We start from the raw sequence: 22,675 nt of genomic DNA, 5'->3' as shown, positions 1-22,675 counted from the left end.
TCAGTTCCTACAGACGCTTTGCTACTTGCTGCATCCTCACGGGCTTCTTCCGGGGGGAGGCCCTGTAGGCCTCTACCTCTTCTGGGGTAAAGTCAGGAGCTGGGTCGTATCTCCTAAATGTCAGCAGACCTTTGCCTGGGTGCGTCTTCTGGGCTGGAAACAGGATCACAGGGACGGAAACCACATAGTCACTGTCTTCAGGGGCCTCAGGGTCTAAAGGGAGAAGCAGGAAAGCAAACAGGTCTATAAAACAGTGCGATGGCAAGGGCTCGGAGCACGGCTAATCATGGGGCTTGACCCAGCAAGGGAGCCGGTCTGGGAAGGCTTCTTGGAGGGAGTCCTGCCAGAACTGAGATCTGGAGGAGGAGGCGGAATTAGGGAGGGGGTAGGACGTTGCAGGCAGGGAGCAGCCTGTGCAGGGGCCTGAAGCTGAGAATGTGATGTGTTGGCATGAAGAGGGTGCTGGGGAGAGAGGGGAGTTTGGCAAGGCAGGGACACCAGTGGTCACCAGTTAAAACTAGCAGACGTCAGACAGCGACACACGTGAGGCATGGAGGAGGTGGACAGCTGTGGGTCCTCATGCAAGGCGCTGACCCCACCTGCTGCAGGCCATCGACGGGGCTGGGATGGGGCAGTGGCTGCATGGGAGCCTGCCAGACCCTTTCCCGCCTGTCTTCTGCAGACACAGTGGTCCTAGGGCATGGGGCAAGGCGAGTGGCTATTGTTGGTCTGCTCTGGATGAGAGAAACTGAGGCCCGGGAGCCTAACTGGTACAGTGAGTACAGAGCCAGTGCTCAGAAGCAGATAGCAAGTGCTGACGGATCTCCTGTTCTGAGGACAGGCTTATCTTCTCAGGTGGGGGGCTCTGTGCTGCCAGACTTCCCGGAGGAAGGCACTGTAAGCCCCCTCTGTGCAGAGGCCCTGGTGTAGGTCCTCAAGCCTTTTCCCATGTAGCTGGGCTGAATGAACATTCTCCTCTGTCTTTTTTGCTTGTTGATAACAATTCTCTGGATGAAAAAAAGAAAAGTTTCAAGTATGAATGTCACACACAATGTCTGATGTCACATCCAGAACTGGGTGTGGAGTAGGAGGGCAAAGAAAGAACAAACAGCTCTGGCTTGGGTGGAGTCAGAAAGGTCACACGCACGAGGGCTTGTGTCTTGTCCCGGCAGCCATCATGCCTGTGTCCAGCCTCACTGCACCCTCCTGGGCAGCTCTGCCCTCTAGAAAGTGCCTCCTTATCATGCAAAATTCGTATCCCCTTTCCTGTCCCCACTCAGGCCCACTTGGGCTACAGTGTGATGACTTGGAGGTCGTGGATTTGTGACAGTCTCCTAGGTATTGGAAGACAGTAGCCCAGCTTTTCTGAATTACCTGTTTTTTACAGAACACTATCCCAATCTGTCCAAGCCCTCCCTCATGTTGAACTAGGCGTGATTTGTGGTACACGTGTGTCACAGCCCGTCTGTGGCACATCTCTGACAGACAGCACTCATCAGTCACCGCATTCTCCATCAGTCAGTCCCAGCCTTCTTGGGCGGTGCTCCCCATGGCGGTGCTCCCGGTGGCTCCACCCAGCAAAGCAGGCACTTTCTCGCCACTTTGGCATTCTCCTTCGAGTTTCCTCAGCACAAGGACTTACTCATCCCAGATCCTTCTGCCTGTCCAGGACCCAGTGTGTGGCTTCCCCGTGGGAAAATAGGCATTTGTCACCATGGTATGGATTTGGGCCTTCTGCCCATGCGGATTGCTGCCTGCTCGTCGGGCTCCAGCTGGGCAGTGCCCCTTGTCCAGAGTTGCCAGCACGACCCGCGGTGTCATCCTGAGTTCAGTGGGGGCTGCCCACCTCCAAGTCCCCCCTTCCCCCCCCACCACGTCCTGTACCTTTTCTGTCAGGGCAGCCTCGGACATGTCTGTAGTCAGCGGGAAGTGCCAAGGTATTTTCCCACATGTGCTGCTTTCTTATATAATGGTCTAACTCTGAGGACCAGGCCCTCTCCCCTCTTCTGTCCCTGTCCCGGGGCCTGGCACTAAGGCAGGCGGCGTTGCCAGTGCTGACCTGACCTGAACCCAAGGTTTTCCCCATTCAGTTCCGTCCTGTTTTTTTCATCCCATCTCTCAGCTGCCCGGGCTTCTTGGCTTCTGATCCTGTCATCCGATATACCACCTGTCACTCCAGGCACAGTGAATGAGCCCATTAGCACCTTCTTTCTATTCTGGGATCCTCTCGGTCACTCAGAATGATGAAAGAGGCCAGCAATTCTGGTGCATGGGGCCTGCCAGTGTGTCTGCCTCTGAACACAGGGGCCTGTAACAGCTTATAAAAAGCCAGGCTTTTGTGACCCATCCCCGGGCTTTGACGTCAGTCCTCCAGAAGCAAGGGTGGGGTTTTTTTGGTTGTTTTGTTTTGTTTTGTTTTTGACAGAGATCATAGGCAGAGAGGCAGGCTAAGGGTGGGGAGGAGGCGGGGGGGCTCCCCGCTGAGCAGAGAGCCCGACGCGGGGTCCAATCCCAGAACCATGACCTGAGCCAGAGGCAGGGGCCTCAACCCACTGAGCCACCCAGGCACCCCAGCAAGGGTGGTTTTTAAAGGCTTTTTCTAAGTTGTATTTCCCAGACTGGGCCTCTGAGACCTTGGAAAGGCAGAAGTGAAGTCCATATGCTAGAGCCAGTATTTGAAAAACCAAATCTTGGATTCCCGCCAACAACTCTCCACCAGGCCAGACAAGGGGCTCTACACATCAGCTTTTTACACGGACTGGAGCCACAGCGTCCCGAAACCCTGGATATCATCTAGTGGTTAGAACTCTGACATACAATGAGAAGTTGTGATTCAGTAACGACAGCTTGGAAGCTGGCATCTCTTTAAAGCTCCGACTCCCAGGAGTGGTGGTAATAGGTGTCCTGGGGGGTAGGGCAGGGGCCCCTGAGCAGAGCTGCTGGCAAAGCACACTCTGCCGGCAGGTCTCGGAGGATAAATAAGATAACAAGACGATGTTTGTGGCAGATTCCAACACAGAATGGAAAGGGGGGAGGCGCCTGGCTGGCCCAGTTGGTAAAGCGTGATCTTGAATTTGTTAAGTTCAAGCCCCACATTGAGTATAGAGCTTACTTAAAAATAAAATCTTAAAGAGAATGGGGGAGGAGTGAATGTTGCCTGACAGGCTGCTTACTGGACACTGTTACAGTAATGATAGAAATGGATTTCGAGAGCAGCATGCTATTTGGGGTCCCCTGGTTAGGGGCTGGAGGAGGTAGGACTGCCTCCCTGAAAGCCTGGATCTGGTGATCTCCAGGCCTGGAACCTGAAGGCATCTTCCTTTCTTGGTGTCTGGGGAAGAGGGGACATGCCCACACTCAGAGCCCCAGGCAGCAGTCCCTGCTCTGCCACTTGATCCTCAGGAAGCACATGTGCCCTTCTGATCCTCGATTTCCTCCTTTGTACTGTGAGGAGGTTGAAGTCATGTGATGGGTTTCAGGGTACTGTGTGGGAATTCCATATGGAGAAAAAAAGGAAAGTGGCAGTCAAAGAATCCTCCTTCAGGTTCCCCTGGGCGCCCTCAGAACCTGGTTTGAAAATTACTGGCAATATTATCTCTTAGGACCCTGAAATTTGGAGCCATCACCCCTTCAACCAGCTGTGTGACTTGGGAGAGGCAGCCTCACCTCTCTGGGCTTTACTTTGAAGCTGCAGTGAGAGCCAAGCTAGGGAAATCCTGGGCGACTGGGGAACCCATGTCAAGGGTTCTGGTGTTTCTGGTGAGAGGGCCAGAGTGTCTGGGACCACACACCTGGAGGAAAACGCCTAAGGAAGGGCAGCGAGCAGTAGTGGTCACAGATGGGGGTAGGGGCCACCTTTTCCTTCCATGTGCTATGGTCCTGGTCCGGGGGGCACCAGGCTTCTGCCCCCATGGCCAGCAGAGCCAGAGGCTAACGCCTTCTAACTTACCAGGAAATCATCAAACCCTGCTTGAGGACCCCAGGAGCGGAAGCCTGTCTAGGTCCTGTCTGGGGAACTGGCCTGGCCAAGATCACAGCCAGGCCCTGCCGCATGGCACCAGACTCCAGCCATGGGCCGTGTGGTGTAGTAGGAACTACAGGCACTGGCCCTGGAATCAGAAAGGCTGAGCTCAGATCCAGGCTTTTCCACCTACTGGCTGTGAGACCTTGCGTTACTCCCTTCTCTCTGAGCTTCCCTTTCTTCCTCTTTGACACAGGAATGGTAGGCCCGGTAGAGAGGTGCTGACCTGAAAGGAGCTTGGCCAGCTCATGGCCTCCCTCAGCCAGGGGAGACGCCCTGGAGCTTGTGAAGTCTCCCGACCCACAGCTTCCTGTCCTGGAGACCCAGCTGACCTGCACTCTGGGTCCGTCTGGCGGGCGTTGCTTAACCCTTCCTCTAGCCCCTCTGGCCTGAGCGTGTCAGGACAGAACGCTCGCACAGCACAGTGCTTCTAAGGAGCAGGAGCAGCTGTCTCGGAGGGGGCTGGGGGTGTAACCAAGCGGGTCCCACTCAGGCAGCTGCTCCAGGCCCATGAAGGGGGCGTTGGCCATCCGCACTCCAGACCCTGTCATAGATGCCAAGAACCTGAAACCAGACCCGGCCTGCTGACCAAGGGGGACTTTCTTTGCTTTCACCCAGCCAGACCTGAGACCCCACCAGAAGTACCTCCTGGCTGCCTTAATTTCAAGGTTCCCAAGGTTGTCCTGCCTTTCCACGGGGGGAAGCTCTTACAGACAGCCTTCCTGGGAGCGGGGGTAGTGGGGACTAGAACTCCAGAAAAAGCAAGGAGGTCTGAGGACCGCTGCTCCAGCAGTCACAGATCTGAGCTGAACTCATTCTGTTTAAAAATATGGGGGTTTGGGGACGCCTGGGTGGCTCAGTCAGTTAAGCCGCTGCCTTCAGTTCAGGTCATGATCCCAGGGTCCTGGGATTGAGTCCCGCATCGGGCCCCTTGCTCGGCAGGCAGGGAGGCTGCTTCTCTTTCCGCCTCTGCCTGCCACTCTGCCTGCTTATATGCACACGCACTCTCTCTGACAAATAATAAATAAATAAATAAAATATTTTAAGAAAAGGCAGGATGTATGACATCCTTGTCTTTTAAAAAATTTTATATATATATATATATATATATATATATATATATGTCGGGGTTTTACTATTTTTTAAAGTTCAGATTTCTGACTTCTGTCACCCAGGTCGCTGTGGACCAGAGAGGTTAGATAAAGAGTCTCCTATAGACATTCGAACTTGTGACCCCCATTCAAGGTCAGTCTGCTTAGTTTACAGCTGGGAAACAAAGGCTCAGGAAGGATCAGGCCCTGTAGAAGGTACTCTGCCCACCATGTCCAGTGTTGAGTTTAGAACCTGGCACCTTGGCCTCACAGAGCACAGCTTTTCCACACTGCCACTCCTCAAAGTGAAAAGCCTGCTCCCTCATCTATAAAACATCAGTGACCATTATCTCCCCTCCCAGGCCTGTGTCTGGAATAAGGTAGCACCTGGCCAGGACTCATTCAATAATGATTGTTTTACATCTGAACTTGTGATACGCCTTGCCTGGAAAATGTTCCTGGAAGCACTGCTTGCTTTTCTCTCTCTGCCAGCTTTTAGGAGTGGTTATTTTCAAACAGTTTCTGATACCCATTCCTTAGGGTTTATTGAGGTCTCATTTCCATAGCCTTGTTGCCCAGCCTCAGGCAGTGTTGCTCAAGGCTTAACCTCCCACCAGACTGTGTTCTCTGTAGTGTGCGCAAGCCTGTGTGTGTGTTTTTTGGGGAATGACCTAAAAAGAGCTCAAAGCCCTGGGCGTTGGATTCCAACTCAGACTCAGGAGTAGATCATTCTGCTTCCTTGAGCCTCAGTTTACCCAACCGTCAAATAGGAGGTTCATTTATTCAGTAAATATTTACAGCACCCAGCCATGTATTGGCCTGGTGCTGGGAGAGCATCGTAATTATACAAGATATTTAGGTCTCCACGCTCAGGAACCTGTATTAGATATTCAGGATCCCTTTCGGGTAGGAGGGAGAAGACAAGTATAAACCAGTAAGTTGATTAATGCACGAATGAAACAATCAGGGTCTTCAAAGAGTAACAGCTTTAGACAGGGTGGTCAGAGAGGTCCTCTTGAGGACCCAACTCCTGAGCAGAGACAGATCAGGGTGGGAAGGAGCAGACATACAGAGGTGAGGGTTGGGGTCATTTCACAGGTTCAGCGGCCCTGAGGTGGGCACATGCTCAGAATGTTTGAGAACAGCAAAGAGGCTAGTGCAGCTGGAACAGAATGAGCAAGGGGAAGGTATAGGAACCAAGTGTGGAAATGGGGGGTGAGGGGAAGGGGCCAGTTCTTACTCTAGACCAGAGTAAGTGGTGTGCTTTTTATTATTCACGGACTGGGGAGACTTTGAAGGCTCTAGAAAGGGAAGGAAGTAGTCCTTTTTTTTTTTAATTTTTTATTTATTTGACACAGAGATCACAGGCAGAGAGGCAGGCAGAGAGAGAGGGGGAAGCAGGCTCCCCACTGAACAGAGAGCCCTATGTGGGGCTGGATCCCAGGACGCTGGTATCATGACCTGAGCCGAAGGCAGAGGCTTTAACCCACTGAGCCACCCAGGTGCCCCTCCATTTTGTACCTTTTTTTTTTTTTTAAGATTTTATTTATTTGACAGAGATCACAAGTAGGCAGAGAAGCAGGCAGAGAGAGAGGGGGAAACAGGCTCCCTGCTGAGCAGAGAGCCCGATGTGGGGCTCCATCCCAGGACCCTGGGATCATGACCTGAACCGAAGGCAGCGGCTTTAACCCACTGAGCCACCCAGGTGCCCCACCATTTTGTATTTTTATTTTAAAACATTTTGTATTTTGTATTTTAAAACAAACTCTTCAAGCTGCTGTTGGGAGGGTGTTCATGGGTGGGTGGGTGGGCCACTGACAAAGCAGAAAGGCCAGAGGCCAGCAAGTGGCAGCCTAGACCAGGCTGGTGGGGAGAGAGAGAAGCCAGTCTCTATAAAATGTGCTTTGGTGGGGGTGGAGGGTGGATTCCCAGGCTTCTGGAGAGTGTAAAAGAGTGCATGAGGTCACCGCTCTCTGAGAAGGCCATTGTGGGAGAAGAAAGGATTTTAGATTAATTCTGGACACTCTCAGCCTGGGGATGGCCTTGGAACTTCACATGGAGCTGCCCGGTGCACCGGGCTGTTAAGATAGTAGGCGATCCGTGCTCCCGGCAGCTGGCAGGTAGCCCCTCTCCTGCAGGTCAGTTGGGAGGGACTTAATGAGGGATTCTCAGGTCAGGAGGAAGATGCCTCTGTTCTTGTGGTCCACACAGCCCTCAGGCCTCCTTGCCGTGGTCCCCGTCTTCCCTTCACCAGTGGTGTTTCCTCTGTCCTACTTGGCCAAGCCATGTCCTGTCCTGCTCCTTTGCTCACAGAGGATCCCTTCACGTTAAAACCCCTCCTTTTCTTGCCACTGGGTGACTGGGGTCCCCGGGAGGTCTCCGGAAGATGATCGCTCTCTCTCTGATCCAGAAACCACGGTAACAGTAGTTGCAGTGGCCCAGCCCATGATTCTAATTTTAGTACATGTGCTGCCGCGAGCACCCAGCCCGGGATGCTAAAGCGTCCTGTCATCTCTTTGGCTCCTCCTCAGGGCGTATTGGGTATCACATCCCATTTTCTGGGTGAAATGATCAGTGTGCCCTAGGCTGCTGCCTCCACACCACCGTCACCCAGTTAGTGCAGTGGGTGGGGGCATAGGGTAGTAGCCAGCCTTCAGGCAGCCCGGGTTTAAGCCCTAGCCCCAACACTGCCTCGCTAGGAGATGAGCTGGGGCGTCATTCCCCCACCGAGCCTCATCTGTAAAATGGGGCATTGACAGACCAATTTCGAATGCACCCATTTTGAGGAGCGCAGTGCATTCTTGCATTAGTTACATTCATGAAGTCTGACAAATACTTAATTAGGGAACGAGGACTGAACCATGGCTCCTGGGGGAAATCGAGGCCCTGCAGGACTCTGGTCTCATTTCCACCAACCAATCAATACATAACCTTGTTTTCTGCATCTTTCTGTTTAAAAATAATATACTGATGATTTATTAACACTGAATTGGCCAATAGTGCTATAACTCGTGCCTGAACAAGGTCTGTCGGATACAGTTTCTCCACAGGCGCATCACAGCCTTCTTGTACTCAGCAATGCTGGATGGCACTTCAGTGCTACGGAGGAATCGCCAGCAGAAAGAACAAAATGTGAGAAAACCTAGCCCTGAGTAGGCCAGGAAAATCCTACTTGGTCACAGGATGAGAGCTGAAACAAGAAGGCCTGGCATCCCCTTGTTCAGGCTCAGCGAGGGAAGTGTGCCCTGGGTGTCGGGCAGTGCCCACCAAAACCCCGCGAGTGTTGGCTTTGGGGTTACAAACCTGACCAAGCAGGTGAATTCACAGGTACGGTCACAGGTACTGACCGCACATGAAGTGCTGCCTCGGGCCTGGCCCAGTCGGTGCTTGACGAGGGCCACTGTCCACACTGGAACATCACGAGCAGGAGTGCATCCGGGTTTCCGGACAGGACTCCAAGGGGGTGGCTGGGGCTCCCTGAGCTCTGTTGCTTTGTCTTCCCCAGTGTGCTGCCTTTGTGACCTCTTGGCTCCTACGGACTTGGGCGTCTGAGGCAGGTGTCGATTCTGGAGGCCCTAAAGGCCTCCACTGAAGGGTTTGTTCCGAGTCCATGGGGTGGGTTGTGGCATCACTGAAAGGTTTCAAACTAAGCCGTGACGTGGTCGGATTTCTCCAATGGCTGGCCAAGGTGGAGGAGAGACCGGAAAGACAGGACAGGAGGTTCGGGGCCAGGGAGGAGCAGGCCGGTGGTCTAGGGAAGGCTGGTTCTAGGTCAAGGGGACCAGGAATGGATGGGAGAGGCAGTTAGGAAGCACCTGGTTGTGGGGAGTGGTAGAGGGTTCCCAGGACAACGCTGGGGGAAGATGTGCTGCCGGGCACTTTCGCTGGAGTTTGACATCAGAGTGTGACGTTGCCAGCTCTGAAGGCACAGGGAGGGAGGTAGCCCCAGACTGACCTGGTGGGAAGGTGGGGGGATGTGAACCGTTGGCAGGAATGTGGCTCTGAGCGGTCACTCTGTCCCTGATCCTGACCTAGCTGCTCGGAATTCCCTCCCAACTTCCCCTGTTGCAAGGGAGGAAATGGAAGAAGGGAGGCCTTTGAGGCTGGTAGATGGAAGCCTTGAACTAGTTTTCCCGCAGCACAAATGTGTCGTTTGACAGGTTGCTCACTGGTGAGAGAGGGAAGGGGAGCTTACAGGCCCTCAGCCCTTCCTGGGACAAGAAACCTGGCGGGGAGGGCAGAGGGAGGAGGCAGCTCTGGCTCCGTGGTCAGCTCTCTGTTCACGTGGGGCTGTCTGGGGCCCCCTACATCCGTGCCTCTTCGGGAGTCTAGGCCTGTGCTGCAGCTCCCCTGCCAAGCTTGGGCCTCTGGTTGCCGGCAGCAGGAGGGCAGCGCTGGGCTCTAAGGCCCTCACAGGGACCTACCTGCTAGGGTTGTTGCGTCTCTATCTCTTGGAAGATGGAGTCACAGCCATGCTACTGAGTGCCGAAAGCTCTGGTCATCTTGTTACCTGTTGATGTTAAAAAAAAAAAAAAAAAAGAAGAAGAAATAAATTCATTCTGACCTGATAGAGTTTGCTGGATAAGATCTTGAAGCAGAAGCAGAAATGAGACAAAGGGAGCTTCTACTTAGAAGAAGCAAGGACTTGTGCGCTGTGGGACAGGGAGGCTGGGCTGGATGTCTGGGGCCGGGGGCAGACTGCATGGAGGAGGCCTTGCACAACCGGCTCCTGTCTGAGCCTGGGCTTGCTGGACTGGCGGAGCCGAGATGGGGGCAGGGAAGCATGCAGCCCCCCCGGGACGGTGGCTCAGTCTGTGCACTGCTGTGGCTCAGCTGGAGGCGTGTTCACTCTCCAGCTTCCTGGGCAAATCTGAAAGTTTTCCAGAGTGAACAGACAAAAAAGCTGGACCCACATGCTATGTTATATATATCGTGGCACGTAGAATGTCTCCCCTGGGCAGGGAGGGCCGCGGTCCCATCCTGGAGGACGCAGTGCTGGCCAGGTCCAACACCTTGGGTCTCTGGGCCACTTGCCCCCCTTCTAAAATTTAATTGGCATATGATGATTGTGTACCCTCTGGGCTGGGCCCTGGGCTGGTGATGCCCATGGCACACACGCTCAGTCAGGGGCACAACCACAACCCTGAGTGCTCCAGCTGACCCACAGAGAAAGAAGAGGAACACTGCCTGGGCCAGCAAGAGCTTGCGGCAGAGGGACTGGCGGAAGGACCTGCAAAGGGATCCTGAGAGGCCAAGTGCATGTGCAAAGGCTTGGGTGCATGCAGAGTTTGGTGTGTTTGGGAAAGCATACATTTGCTTCTCTGAAGCTGGGAGGGCAGGAGATGAAACTGCAGAGATGGGTGGTCAGGCAGGACCAGGCTTTGGAAAGGGCTCCCAATTGGGGAGGAGACAAAAGCTTACACGCTCCAGTGTTGGGAGTCTTCACTAAAGCTAAATCCTCTTGACTTGGGACAACTAAAGGGTTTGTATAGCAGGGATGAGGTTCATTTTCTCATTCAACAGATATTATTGAGAACTTTCTGGAAAGCTTGAGGTAGTACCCTGGGCCTGGGATACGACCTGCTGTGCCAAGACAGACAGAGTTCCCCCAACAGCCCCAAGCCTATAACCATCAACAAGTAAATGCCTAAGTGATTGGATGACAAATGTGACAGGTGTCGTGATTGGGATGCTGGCACATTGGAAGCGGGAGGAGTGGGGACTTCCCAGGTAGAAGGAGCAGCGTGTGTAATAGCCCCACGGCGGGAAGATGGGCAGTGGGGGCAGGGAACACAGAATGGCCAGAGTGTCACGTGGGAAGGGCCAAGGGCAGTCGTGGGCCTGCTTTTCATCCCCTTGCCCTAGAGAAAGACAGTGCTCAGAGCTGAGGGACACCTGCCACCCAGAGAGCCCCCCAAGGCACTGAAATCCTCCCTGTTAGTCACACCACTTACCTGACTGTGACCTCTGCCCCAGGAGACATAGCAAATCCAAGAGAAGTTCACCTTTCCTCTTCTCATATCTGGCCATGTGGCCTGGCCCCTTGGTAGTTCACTTTTCCTCTGAGGGTATGTCAGCAGGACTTTGGACCTAGACAACCCTGAGCAAGAGGCTGGAGGGTCAGTCCTCTGTCCAAGCTCCTGACTGTGGGCACCCCACCAGCCCCTGGCAGGGATGCCTCTTCCACACACATACTAATGATAGCAGCACGCCACAGATGGGGACAAGGACCATGACAGGTCCCACAGCCTCGGCCAGGCTTAGAACGCAGTTCTTGCTCTGCTGGGCGCTGTTGGCCATTGGTTTCAACGAGCTGCTCTTAAGGTCCAGCTCTTTCAGGAAAACCTCCCTGGGGTTGGTCAGAGAACCAGCCCAGCCTATCCAACCAGTGACCCAGTGGCGGCTCACCACTGCCCACCCCCAACTCCAGGTCTAGCTCACTCTGTACCAGAAACTAGTAGGAGCCATGCCAGCCCGGGGCCTGAGCCTTACTCTTTATGATATAGCCTGTATAATCCCTCCCTGTGGCCACCAAATTAGTACAGGACAGAGCTGGGATCTGAACTCAGGCTTGTCTGGTTCCCTATTGCCTTCTGTCTTCTGGCTCCTTCCCACTAAAGCAATGACTCGCAGATGGTAGAATTTCAAGCAGTGGAGAGAAGGGATTCAGAGCAGGAACCCCCTACCCTTGAATGAAAATGAATGGGAAAACGCTTTTGAGTTAGTAAGGGGCCGTGTGAATATGGTGTATTACATGGGTTAGATCCCCTCCCCGCCCACTGAACAGAGGAGGGTACTGGAGAGTCCAGAGTGGGCCAGGACTTCCATGAGTCATTGCCAGGGCCTAGAAGGCAGGCCTCTGCCTTTAGGCTTTTCTCCCTCCAGCAGTGGGAGCTCGGCTTGGGCATGCCCCCCGCAGGCAGATACCTGCAGCCCCCTCCTAGCAGGGAGGGACCTAAAGCCAGAGCAGCAGAGTGAGGGAGGCTGTGCAGCTGAACAGATGGGGGGGTGCCACTTACTGTCAGCAGCTCTAGGCAAGTCATCTGACCTTTGTGAACCTCACATGCCCCACCTGTAAAGTGGGCACAATCCTATCCCCACTTCAGAGTCACTGTGAGGTTTAAATTACAAAGTCATAAAGCTGCTGAGTACAGCTCAGTGAATGACCCAGCTTGGGGCCGTGAGCCCGTGCCTATGGCCAGCTGCACATGGGAGTCCCTCTTCCCCGAGCAGGCCCGTCCCTTCTCCCGCAGGGCAGTATGTGGAAGGGTCATGCTCCTGCTGGCCACAGCCCCGCCTCCTGCCTGCCCTCCTGCCTGTCTCCTTCTGCCCATGGGCTGCCCTTCTCAGGCTGGTAGGGAGAGACTCGGGGTGTCTGTCTGGAGGGATCCCTGAAGTTTTTGCAAGGCTTCAGCAGGACTGGGAAATTCTGAGCAGAGTGGGAACTGAGTGCTCCTGGCTCAGAGCTCCCAGAACCTTTGCCACCTCCAGACCCAGGCGTGAGGCCCAGCTCCGGGCTCCCAGACTCTTCCACTGTGGCCCCTATTACTGTTCAAGGACTCATTTCACAGCCCATTCTCTGCTGAGGCTCCTAGTTTTCCTGGAGTCCGTATAGCGCCTGACCTAACACGTGTCTGCCAGATGAACCGACAGATAGAAGGGCTCTTTAAATTAAATTATTTATTTTTAGATGATTGCCATTTACAGTGTTGTAAGAAATAACACAGAGGATGCTATCTGCTCTTTTCCCAGTTTCCCTCGATGGTAAAGTCTTGCACAACTAACAGAACATCATAACCAGGGTATGGACATAGACACCAGCCGGCCGGCCTTACTCAGATTCCACCATTTTCCCGTTACTCACTTCCGGTCCAGTGCTGTGCGGGTTCGTGTGTCCGCCACCTGTCCCGCTTCTTAGCACACGGAGGGTCCTTGTCACCCTTTTGTAGCCACCCTCCTCTCCCTCCCAGCCTGTGCATCACCCTGTCCCCTTCGTCTCCCTGTCAACCACTGACCTGTTTCCCCTCTCTATCATCAGGCCATTTCAAGAATGCTTTATAGATGAAGCAGTACGGTAGATCCCTTTTTGGGATTGCTTTTGTCACTTGGCATAATTCACTTGCGATTCATCCAAGTTGGTGCCTGTACCAGTAGCTGGTTTCTTTTCATTGCTCAGTGGTAGTCCACATTCTGGATGTGCCACAGTTAGTTACACCGGTTGCTGAAGGGCATCCAGGGTGTTTCTAGTTTGGGGGCCAGGACAAGTAAAGCTGCCATGAACACTCACGTAGGAGTTCTTTGTGAATATGTTCCCGTTTCTATGATAAAAAATGCCCAAGAGTACAGTTGCTGGGTGGTGTGATGATTGCATATTTAGTTTTAAAGGAAACTGCCAAAGTGCCCCTCGCTGGCTGCCAGTAGAGCCTGTGACTCTTGATCTCCAGGTTATGCATCTGAGCCCGTGAGTAACACAGATTACTTAAAAATAAAATCTTTTAAAAAATAAATAAAGAAACTGCCAAACCATTTTCCAGGGTGGCGGTACCATTTTGCATTCCCAACAGCAATGTATGAGTGATTCAGTTTCCCCGCATCCTCACCAGCACTTCTTCACTGTTTTGTAATTTAGCCGTTCTGATAGGGCTGTGTAGTGATTCTCCCAGTGGCGGATGGATTGTGCTGTGCCTTGCCGACACCCCCTGTGGCACCAGGCCTGGTTTTGTGGGTTTCTGCTGGGCCGTCGGCATCATGGTGATCAGTAGCCCCTTGAAGGCAGAGTCACTCATCTGGCTCCCACTCCCAGCCCGGGTATAGGTTTGTTTTAGTCCTCCTGGAGGAAAGGGCATTTGAAGTTAAGTTGCTGAGAAAAGCTGTCGGATCTGACCCAGCCCTTCAAAGCAAGTAGGGAGTGACGTTTGAATAGCACCTTCTGCTTCAGACAAAAAGCTGAACCTTTAATAAAGCAGGGGTGGGCCTTCAGCGTTCTGTGCCCCTGCTGTGGGCCAGCCCCAGACCAGGCTGGAATGAGATTCAGACCCCAAACTCCCACCCTGTTAGGTCCTGGTTCCCTGAAACCTGGTGGAGAATGGGGACTCGGACCAGCATTGGTGGAGTATTGAGGGAGGTGGACTGGTGTGTGAGGTTTTCACGATACGGGGCGGAATAGGGGAGAGGGATAGCAAGATGGGAGGATGGGGTTAATTGGGCCCTAAAAGAGGTGTTGGTCTTTGACCAGACAGGGAGGGGGCATCCAAACAGAGGGAAGGTAGAAGAGGAAAAGTCCAGGGGCAGCAGTAGGTCTCTCAGTGAGCTTGAGGAAGCAAGGTTAACATTCCTTAGCATTCCCGTCCTCTACTCTGCAGTCACTGCCTCCCCCGGCACTGGATCAGGCTCTGTCACAGCCTGTGGCACCACGAACTTTATCATCTAGCCCAGGCCCCAACTGGAAAATAACCTTTGTGTGGGACTATGAGGTGGAGGATGTCTTTGGCCCACGCTGGCATCCCCAGCTAGACGTGGCCTTGGCCTAGCAGGAGGGTGGGCAGGGCCTGTGTCTGTCTTGGTCATTGCTATGTCAGACCCCAATTCTCCTGCTCCAGAAATCCTTCTTAAGGCCAGATCTAGGGCCAGTCAAATGGGGCCTCAAACTTGAAAGAGATTCAAGAGGGTTGGGATCTTACCTTCTTCCTGTCCTCCTCTCCCATCGGCAGGTTCATCATGCCTAGTGGCGTATAAGAAGACCCCACCACCGGTCCCTCCACGTACCACGTCAAAGCCCTTCATCTCTGTCACGGTCCAGAGCAGTACCGAGTCTGCCCAGGACACCTACCTGGACAGCCAGGACCACAAGAGTGAGGTGACAAGCCAGTCGGGCCTGAGCAACTCGTCGGACAGCCTGGACAGCAGTACCCGGCCGCCTAGTGTGACGCGGGGCGGAGTCATCCCGGCCTCGGAGGCCCCTGAGCCACCCCCAAAACATGCAGCTCTGAAGAGTGAACAAGGGACGCTGACCAGCTCCGAATCCCACCCCGAGGCCATCCCCAAAAGGAAACTGTCATCTATAGGAATACAAGTAGGGGTCCCTTTCGCACTCTTGTGTCCTCAGCCCACTCTGTGCACCTGCCTGTGTGTAATTACATCTGGTGGAGGCCCGCTAAGTCTCCGGGGCAAAGTGGTTTGTCTGTATTTTTGGGGGGTTGGCCCCACATGGCCGGCCAAACCAGATTCCACCCACAGCCACACATTATTTGCATTTGCCCACTCCCGTTGCAGTCTGCAGCTGTGGGCCGTGGCCCTGCTCCTGTGATGGGCTGCCCCAGTGAATGTAGTTACACTCAGCCAGCCATCTCCTGTCCACTGTTCACTTGTCCACTGTCTGTCTGTCCACTCCACCCTTTGCCCTGTCAGCCAACGCGTGGGAGGTGGGACTGGCCTAACAGTTCTCTAATCCAAGGTCAGCTCGGGTGCGGAGGCCACAGCCCCGCTTGGCGGCGGGAGCAGCATGGAGCGTAGACGCCGATGGGCCTGGGGCCCGGGACCCAGAGCCCTTGAGCCATGGGGGTTGCTTGAGGGGAACATTACCCAGAGCCCTCTCGGGCCCTGGGGACAGGTAGGTGGCTCGAGGCACCAGGCCCATGTCAAATTGAGAAGTGTGATGCTGGTCCTGATGCCTCCCTCCATGGGAAGGGTATCTAGGCAGATATTTCCCCAGGACCAAGTGGCCAAAGCCAGCAGAACCAAAGCCAAACTCACTGTACACCCACAACCGTGGCCCACAGTGGGGCAGGGCACACCAGCTTCCCCTCCGCTGCTTCACTGCGCCTTCTGCATGCACCAGACAGCAGTACTCTGTCTTCTGGCAGCCGAGCTGGGGCACCTGGAGCCCTGCTCTGGCCGGCTCTGACTAAAGTGGACCACACTCCGGGCAGGGAGGGAGGGAGGGCAGCTACAGGGAGTCTTGAGCTTGGAGAAGGCGGACCCCTCAGGGAGGTCAGGTTGGTGTGCGTTGTGGCTTGGGGCTGCAAGGGCTCCCCTGAGCAACCAGATACGGCCAAGTGGATGGCAGAGCGCTAAAATGCCCGAGGAACTTGAGACACGGAGGAGACCAAATGGTTCTGGCCAGAGAAGGCTCACTAGCCAATTTCTTGCACTGTCCTGAATTTTTTTCCCCCTAAGAGGTAACTCAGGGCTTTAGTTTCCCCACAAATCCAGGAACAGAGTTGTCCAGGAGACTAATGGTTTCTGGGATCCTTCATAAGGAGTCCAGCCCCTGCCCTGTGCAACTGCTCCAAGAGGGATTCTTAGGGACATCAGAGTAGCCTAGTCTCTTGGGTCTTGTCACCCAGGGTCGTTGTTTGGGCAGCCCCACCCTCTCCTTGGCCAAACCAGAGGCTCCTGTCTTCCGAAGGTCTGAGTTAGGTTCACCGTTGGTTCCTTTCATCTAGAAAGTCACATGGGGTTAAGGATCCTAGCTCTTGGATCCATCCTGGGCTTCTCTTCCCTAGGATTAATCCCCTCCCCGGGCCAAACTCTTGTCACAGCTCTTTGAGATCCATGACGGTGCACTTCCCAAGCGGACTCTTACTGTAGGAGGAATGCAACCGCATCCCCATGGCGAGGAGCCTGGTGCCTGGCCCTTGCCCCAAAAAGCCTTGTGGCCCCTGCCAAATCTGTGAAGACAAGGGACTGGGAGTCCCCAGTTTCCAAGGATACCCTGACAACCCTCATCCCACCCCTTAAGCCCTATAGGTCAGGTTTGGGTTCTCCCTCATTCATGAGCAGTGACGGAAAGGCTGGCCTGCCTGCTTCATGGCCATGCATCTTGGTCCCAGAGAAGAAAGGCAGACTTGGGGCATGACTGCTGCCGGGTTTCCTTCCACTTTAACAGGAGTGTAGAAAAAGTGCTAGCTTTTGCACTTGGCCCTGGCCCTGGTCCTGCCTACTGCTCCCCAGGCCCACCCACTGCTGAAAGTAACCTCAGCCATCCAGGCCCAGGGATGGCATCCCAGAGTGTCCTGGAACCTCACCGGCTATCACCTTGGGGTAGCTTCCAAATCCAGAACCGCTGTCCAAGGTTTGTCCCTGATACAGGCGCCTCCAGCCTGCCCTTCAGCTGCAGGGTTGGGGGGAGCGATCTTTGCCTCGAGACAGCCCCCAGCTTTGACTACACCAGATAACGGCTGTGGCTTTGTGTGTGTGTGTGTGTTTTCTTTCTCTCTCGTCGTCCTTCTTTTTTTTTCTTCTCTCTGATGCGTGTAAAGGAAAGGACTAGAAGGAACGGTTCCCACCTCTCGGAGGACAACGGACCCAAAGCAATCGATGTGATGGCACCCTCCTCAGAGTAGGGAAAGCCAGTCATCTCCACCCCATCCCACCTCCCGCCCACCTGCCCGCCCGCCTCCGCGCGAATGAGCAGTGCCCGGCTTCACTGGGTCCGGCCTCGGGCCCGCGTGCAGTGTCCGCATGCCTCGTGCCTGTCTGTCCTTCTGCGTCGTCCCACTAATGTGAATTTCAGCAGCAAGTGTGGTGTTTGTTTTTTATTTTTGTCTTTGTCTCCGTGCCGTTGCTGTCGTTGTCCTTCAATAAGGTTGACTGCATTCAGCCAGTGCCAAAAGAGGAGCCCAGTCCCGCTACCAAATTCCAGTCCATCGGGGTTCAGGTAGAGGACGACTGGCGGTAAGTCGCACAGAGGTGGTGGCTGCTTCTCCCCCTCCTCTCCCTCCCTCTGCTCTCATCTCCTGCGCCTTCTCCTCCTGCTCTCCCTAACCCACTTCTCCTTGCTGGATTTCTAATAACCAAGCTGGGTTTGGGGTTCGGGCAGTGGCCCAGGCATGGGAAGCTGGGCAGGCCGGCGGGCGGGCCAGTAGTGAGCGCTTGCTCTGCGAGATTCATCAGCCCGCGGGCGGGGGGGACGGCGAGGCCAGCAGAGACATGGCCCAGCACCCCAATGTTGGTGGTCTTCCTGGCCCCACTGCAGTAAACAGGCAACCTTATGACCTTGTCCGTGTGTGTGTGTGTGTGTGTGCGCGTGCACACGCGCGTGTGCGCGGACGGGTGGGGCGAGGGCTGAGCAGAGAATGAGACGGGGGCTGTGGGACCCGCTTCAGGCGCATGGTGAGCAGACGATGCATCCGTTTCTCTGTCTCCCGTGTGTCCGGGTCGGGGTGGCCTCTGGTCTCTGGCCCTCCTGATGACTCTCACCTCTTCCTGTCCCCACCCCCACTTCACCCCACCCCCCAGAAGCAGCGCCCCCTCTCACAGCATGTCCTCCCGACGGGACACTGACTCAGACACCCAGGATGCCAACGACTCAAGCTGTAAGTCATCTGAGAGGAGCCTCCCGGACTGTACCCCACACCCCAACTCCATCAGCATCGATGCCGGGCCTCGGCAGGCCCCCAAGATTGCCCAGATCAAGCGCAACCTCTCCTATGGAGACAACAGCGACCCTGCCCTAGAGGCGTCCTCGCTGCCCCCACCCGACCCCTGGCTTGAGACCTCCTCCAGCTCCCCGGCGGAGCCAGCGCAGCCGGGAGCCTGCCGCCGGGACGGCTACTGGTTCTTGAAGCTACTTCAGGCAGAAACAGAGCGGCTGGAGGGCTGGTGCTGCCAGATGGACAAGGAGACCAAAGAGAACAACCTCTCTGAAGAAGGTGAGTGCTGCAGGGCTGGCCCCTGGGCTGGAGGGAAGGGGGCCTGGCTCATGGCCCAGGTTCCCTTCTCAGAATGGAGGCAAGGCCTAGAGAACGCACTGAGCCTCCCCACAGGAGCCAGGCGGCCTGTCGGCCAGCCTCAACCCCCCTGCTCACGTCCACAGGTCTCGGCAGCTGTGCGTTCTGGTATTCGCTTTGCTACTGCGGCTTTTGTCTTTTAAATGGGATTCCCTTGTGTTTCCTCTCAAATTTATCATCAACATGTAGACTTCCTGCTCTGAGAGAGGAGCAGTTGGCTCTGTCCCATCTGCCTCCGTGTCGGACACCACCATTTGGGGTTAAATAACCACCAGTAGTTCTGGGCACTGTGAGGATGGAAGTACCGATCCCTGCAGAGCCTAATACCATCCGATGAGGGTATTTCCTTTCCCACGTTTTATTTTCCCTAAAATGAATGACTGCCTCATCTTTTTTACACTTCATTTTCTAAGCTCTAATTTGTTACTTTCTGACACGTCCCACCACATCTGCCAGCCTACATCTGTGTTATTTCCCAGATACGCACACACATCAGATAACCTCATGATTTCATCTTTTTCCCGGTGCCCTCTAGTTCTCTGTTCTCATCTGGCCAGTTCACTCTCTGGGCCTGTTGCCTAGCTGCTGTCCAGAGACTTCCCTTTTTATCACCTGGACCTGCCCTTGGCCACTGTCCCATGGTGGACACCCCACTTTCCAGACCACATGACCTTCTGCTTTCTTGGCTGTAGTCCCTCATTTTGCTGCCACACACCTTCAATTCGAGATAAATTTTTGGAAACTGCGTATCTTTATTTAGACCTCACATGGTTGGGCTGGGTGTAAAGCTGAAAATAATAAATTATGTATATAAATGTGTAGGTTTATAGGGGTGTGTGTGTGTGTGTGTGTGTGTATAAATAACCTATAAATATATATACCTCTTAACACAGTATATATATATATATATGTGCACACATGTACATACATACACACACACACCTATAAACATAAAGTTGAAACTCATTTCCCCTCAGAATCTTTAAGGCTATATTATGTTTAGCTTCTGTTACTTGTACTGAAGAGTTTGATGCATTCTGCTTCTCAGGCCTTTGTGTGTCTTTTATCGATGGAAGCGGTTAGGCTCTTCACTTGACCTCTTTTGTGAAATTCCTCAGTGCCATGCCGAGGACTGGGACCTTGTTCATGTGCCAGCAGCGGATAGGCCCCTCCTAGGTGGAGACACAGGCCTTTTGTTTCTGAGAAATAGCCTTGCATTAACCTTGGGGTGGTTTTTGTTTTGTTTTTTGTTTTTACAATTTTCTTTATTTGAGAGAGAGCCCAAGCAGGGGGATCGGCAGAGCGGGCGGGAGAGGCAGACTCCTCACTGAGCAGGGAGCCCGACATGGCAGTCCGTCTCGGAACCCTGGGATCATGACCTGAGCTAAAGGCAGATGCTTAACCAACTGAGCCACTCAGGTGCCCCACCTTGCATTTACTCTTCAAAATAATTTCCTCACTTGAATTTTGTTCTCTCTCTCCAAAATTCCCATCACTCAGACGTGGGACCTGTCAGGTGGAGCCTCAGCCTCTGATCTTTTCTTCCTCGTATCTATCTTTCAGTTGTCTTTTTCTGGAAGGCTTTCTTTCTCTTTACTTTTTGTCATGCTGTAACAACTTTATTGATCTGTGATTCACACGTCATGAAATTCACCCTTTTAAAGCTCAGTGGCAGTTAGTACACTCACAGTGTTTTAAAACCGTCACTACTAATTTCATTATCATTGCTCCAAAAAGAAACCCTGTAACTATTAGTAGTCCCTCCTCATTGGTTCCTCCTCCTTAGCTCTTAGCAACCACGGATTATGTCTCAGGGGATCTGCTGTTCTGGATACTTGTACAAATGGAATCCTACAATATGTGGTCTTTTTTAAAGATTTTATTATTAAAGATATTATATTAAAATCTTTTTTAGGGGCGCCTGGGTGGCTCAGTGGGTTGAGCCACTGCCTTCAGCTCAGGTCAAGATCTCAGGGTCCTGGGATCGAGTCCCACATCTGGCTCTCTGCTCAGCGGGGAGCCTGCTTCCCTCTCTCTCTCTGCCTGCCTCTCCATCTACTTGTGATTTCTCTCTGTCAAATAAATAAATAAAATCTTTAAAAAAAAAAAATCTTTTTTAAAGATCTTATTTATTTATTCAACAGAGATCACAAGTAGGCAGAGAGGCAGAGAGAGAGAGAGGAGGAAGCAGGGTCTCTGCTAAGCAGAGAGCCCGATGTGGGGCTCGATCCCAGGACTCTGGGATCATGAACTGAGCCGAAGGCAGAGGCTTTAAACCACTGAGCCACCCAGGCGCCCCTGTGTCTGCTTCTTTCATTTTGCATGAGGTTCTCAAGGTTCGTCCAGGTTGTAGCATCTGTCAGCACTTCCTTATTGCTGAACATTCCTGCACTTTGAGTAGACTTCATTTTATCCATTCATCTGGTGACGGACATTGGTTTGTTTCCATTTTCAGGCTAGTGTCCAGAACACTTCTGTGAACACGTGTGTGTGTGTGTGTGTGGATGTGTGTTCATTTCTTTTGGATATGTGCCTAGGAGTAGAATGGCTGCATCACAAGGTAACTCTACGTTCAGCGCTCTGAGGAACGTGCCAAACTACTGCCCACAGTGGCTGCACCATGTAAGGTTCTCAAGAGTAGAATGTGAGGATGCTCATTCCTCCACATCCTCCCCAACACTTGGAATTACTGGTCTTTCTGAATCTAGCCATCCTAGTGGGTGTGAAATAGTATCTCCTTGTGGTTTTAATTTGTACATCCATGGCGGCTAATAATGTTGAGCATCTTTGCATATACCTGTCGGCTATTTTTACATTTTTGTTGGAGAAATCTTTGGAGATTGGGAGGTTTTCTTGCTTTATCTCTAAACCCTGTCCATCAGGTGCTTCCTATGGCCATCTCTGTAAGAGGTCATTCTTCCTCTGTTCCTTCTTCGAGGTATTTTTTTTTTAAACATGGGTGAAGCCAACTCTTGTTCTTTTCTTTTTTTTTCCAAAAATTTTATTTATGTAACAGAGAGAGAGGGAGAGAGCACAAGCACATGGAGTAGCAGGCAGAGGGAGAGGGAGAAGCAGGTTTTCCCGCAGAGCAGGAAGCCCAATGCCAGGCTCTATCCCAGGACCCTGGGATCATGACCTGAGCGGAAGGTAGACACTCAACGATCTGAGCCACCCTGGCACCCCATGGCTATTTGTTAATTGGGTTGTCTTTTTGTTGTTGAGTTGCAAGAGTTCTTTAGATGTTGCGAATAGTGGTACCTGTGTACATGGTAGTTTTTAATTCTGATGTAGTCCTATTTTTCTTTCACTGCTGTGCTTTTACTTATTTTTAAAGTTATGAATTAATTAATTTTATTAATTTAATAAAAATTAAAATAAGGGGAGGGCGCCTGGGTGGCTCAGTCAGTTGGGCATCTGCCTTCCCCTCAGGTGATGATCCCAGGATCCTGGGATTGAGTCCCTCATTGGGCTCCTTGCTTAGTGGGGAGCCTGCTTCTCCCTCTGGCTGCCGCTTCCCCTGCTTGTGCTCTTTGTCAAATAAATGAGTAAATTATTTTAAAAAACTAAAATTTGGATAAAACTACAAGGCACTGAGAAACTAGCAGCTCTATGTGGGCAGGGCTTGTTGAAAGGTAGGCTTCTGTGGATACCTCAGAAAACTGATTTTAAATAATATATAGTAGAAATTATATCAGAATAACAAAGGAAACCAATTACATTAATAGAGAGTTATCAAAATGCATACTTTTTTAACACACTAAATGACACGGGGCCCCTGGGTGGCTCAGTGGGTTAGCCTCTGCCTTCGGCTCAGGTCATGATCTCAGGGTCCT

The 22,675-nt window shown here is 53.0% G+C and overlaps 1 protein-coding gene and 1 long non-coding RNA gene across 4 annotated transcripts in view; one reads left to right on the top strand and one right to left on the bottom strand.

Moving 5' to 3' along the window:
* The window catches only part of DLGAP4 (DLG associated protein 4), an 85,350-nt gene that overhangs the window by 35,965 nt on the left and 26,710 nt on the right, over window positions 1-22,675 (top strand). For 2 of the 3 annotated variants that reach the window (XM_044263088.1, XM_044263087.1), the window contains 3 exons: window positions 14,823-15,184; window positions 17,699-17,787; window positions 18,352-18,764. In XM_044263088.1, the coding sequence (XP_044119023.1) occupies window positions 14,823-15,184; window positions 17,699-17,787; window positions 18,352-18,764 (864 nt within the window). Of the gene's footprint in view, window positions 1-14,822; window positions 15,185-17,372; window positions 17,453-17,698; window positions 17,788-18,351; window positions 18,765-22,675 lie in introns of all 3 variants that reach the window. The other variant, XM_044263089.1, reaches the window with a different exon arrangement.
* Window positions 11,103-22,675, bottom strand: part of LOC122916106 — an 80,035-nt gene continuing 68,462 nt past the window's right edge. Inside the window, exon 3 of the long non-coding RNA XR_006386138.1 lies at window positions 11,103-11,212. This is a non-coding gene — a long non-coding RNA (uncharacterized LOC122916106). The remainder of the gene's footprint in view (window positions 11,213-22,675) is intronic.

This window comes from Neovison vison, chromosome 8 (assembly GCF_020171115.1).
Source record: "Neovison vison isolate M4711 chromosome 8, ASM_NN_V1, whole genome shotgun sequence".
NCBI lineage: Eukaryota > Metazoa > Chordata > Mammalia > Carnivora > Mustelidae > Neogale > Neogale vison.
The sequence above is the reverse complement of the archived record's forward strand: the minus strand, read 5'-3'. Positions and strand labels throughout refer to the sequence as shown.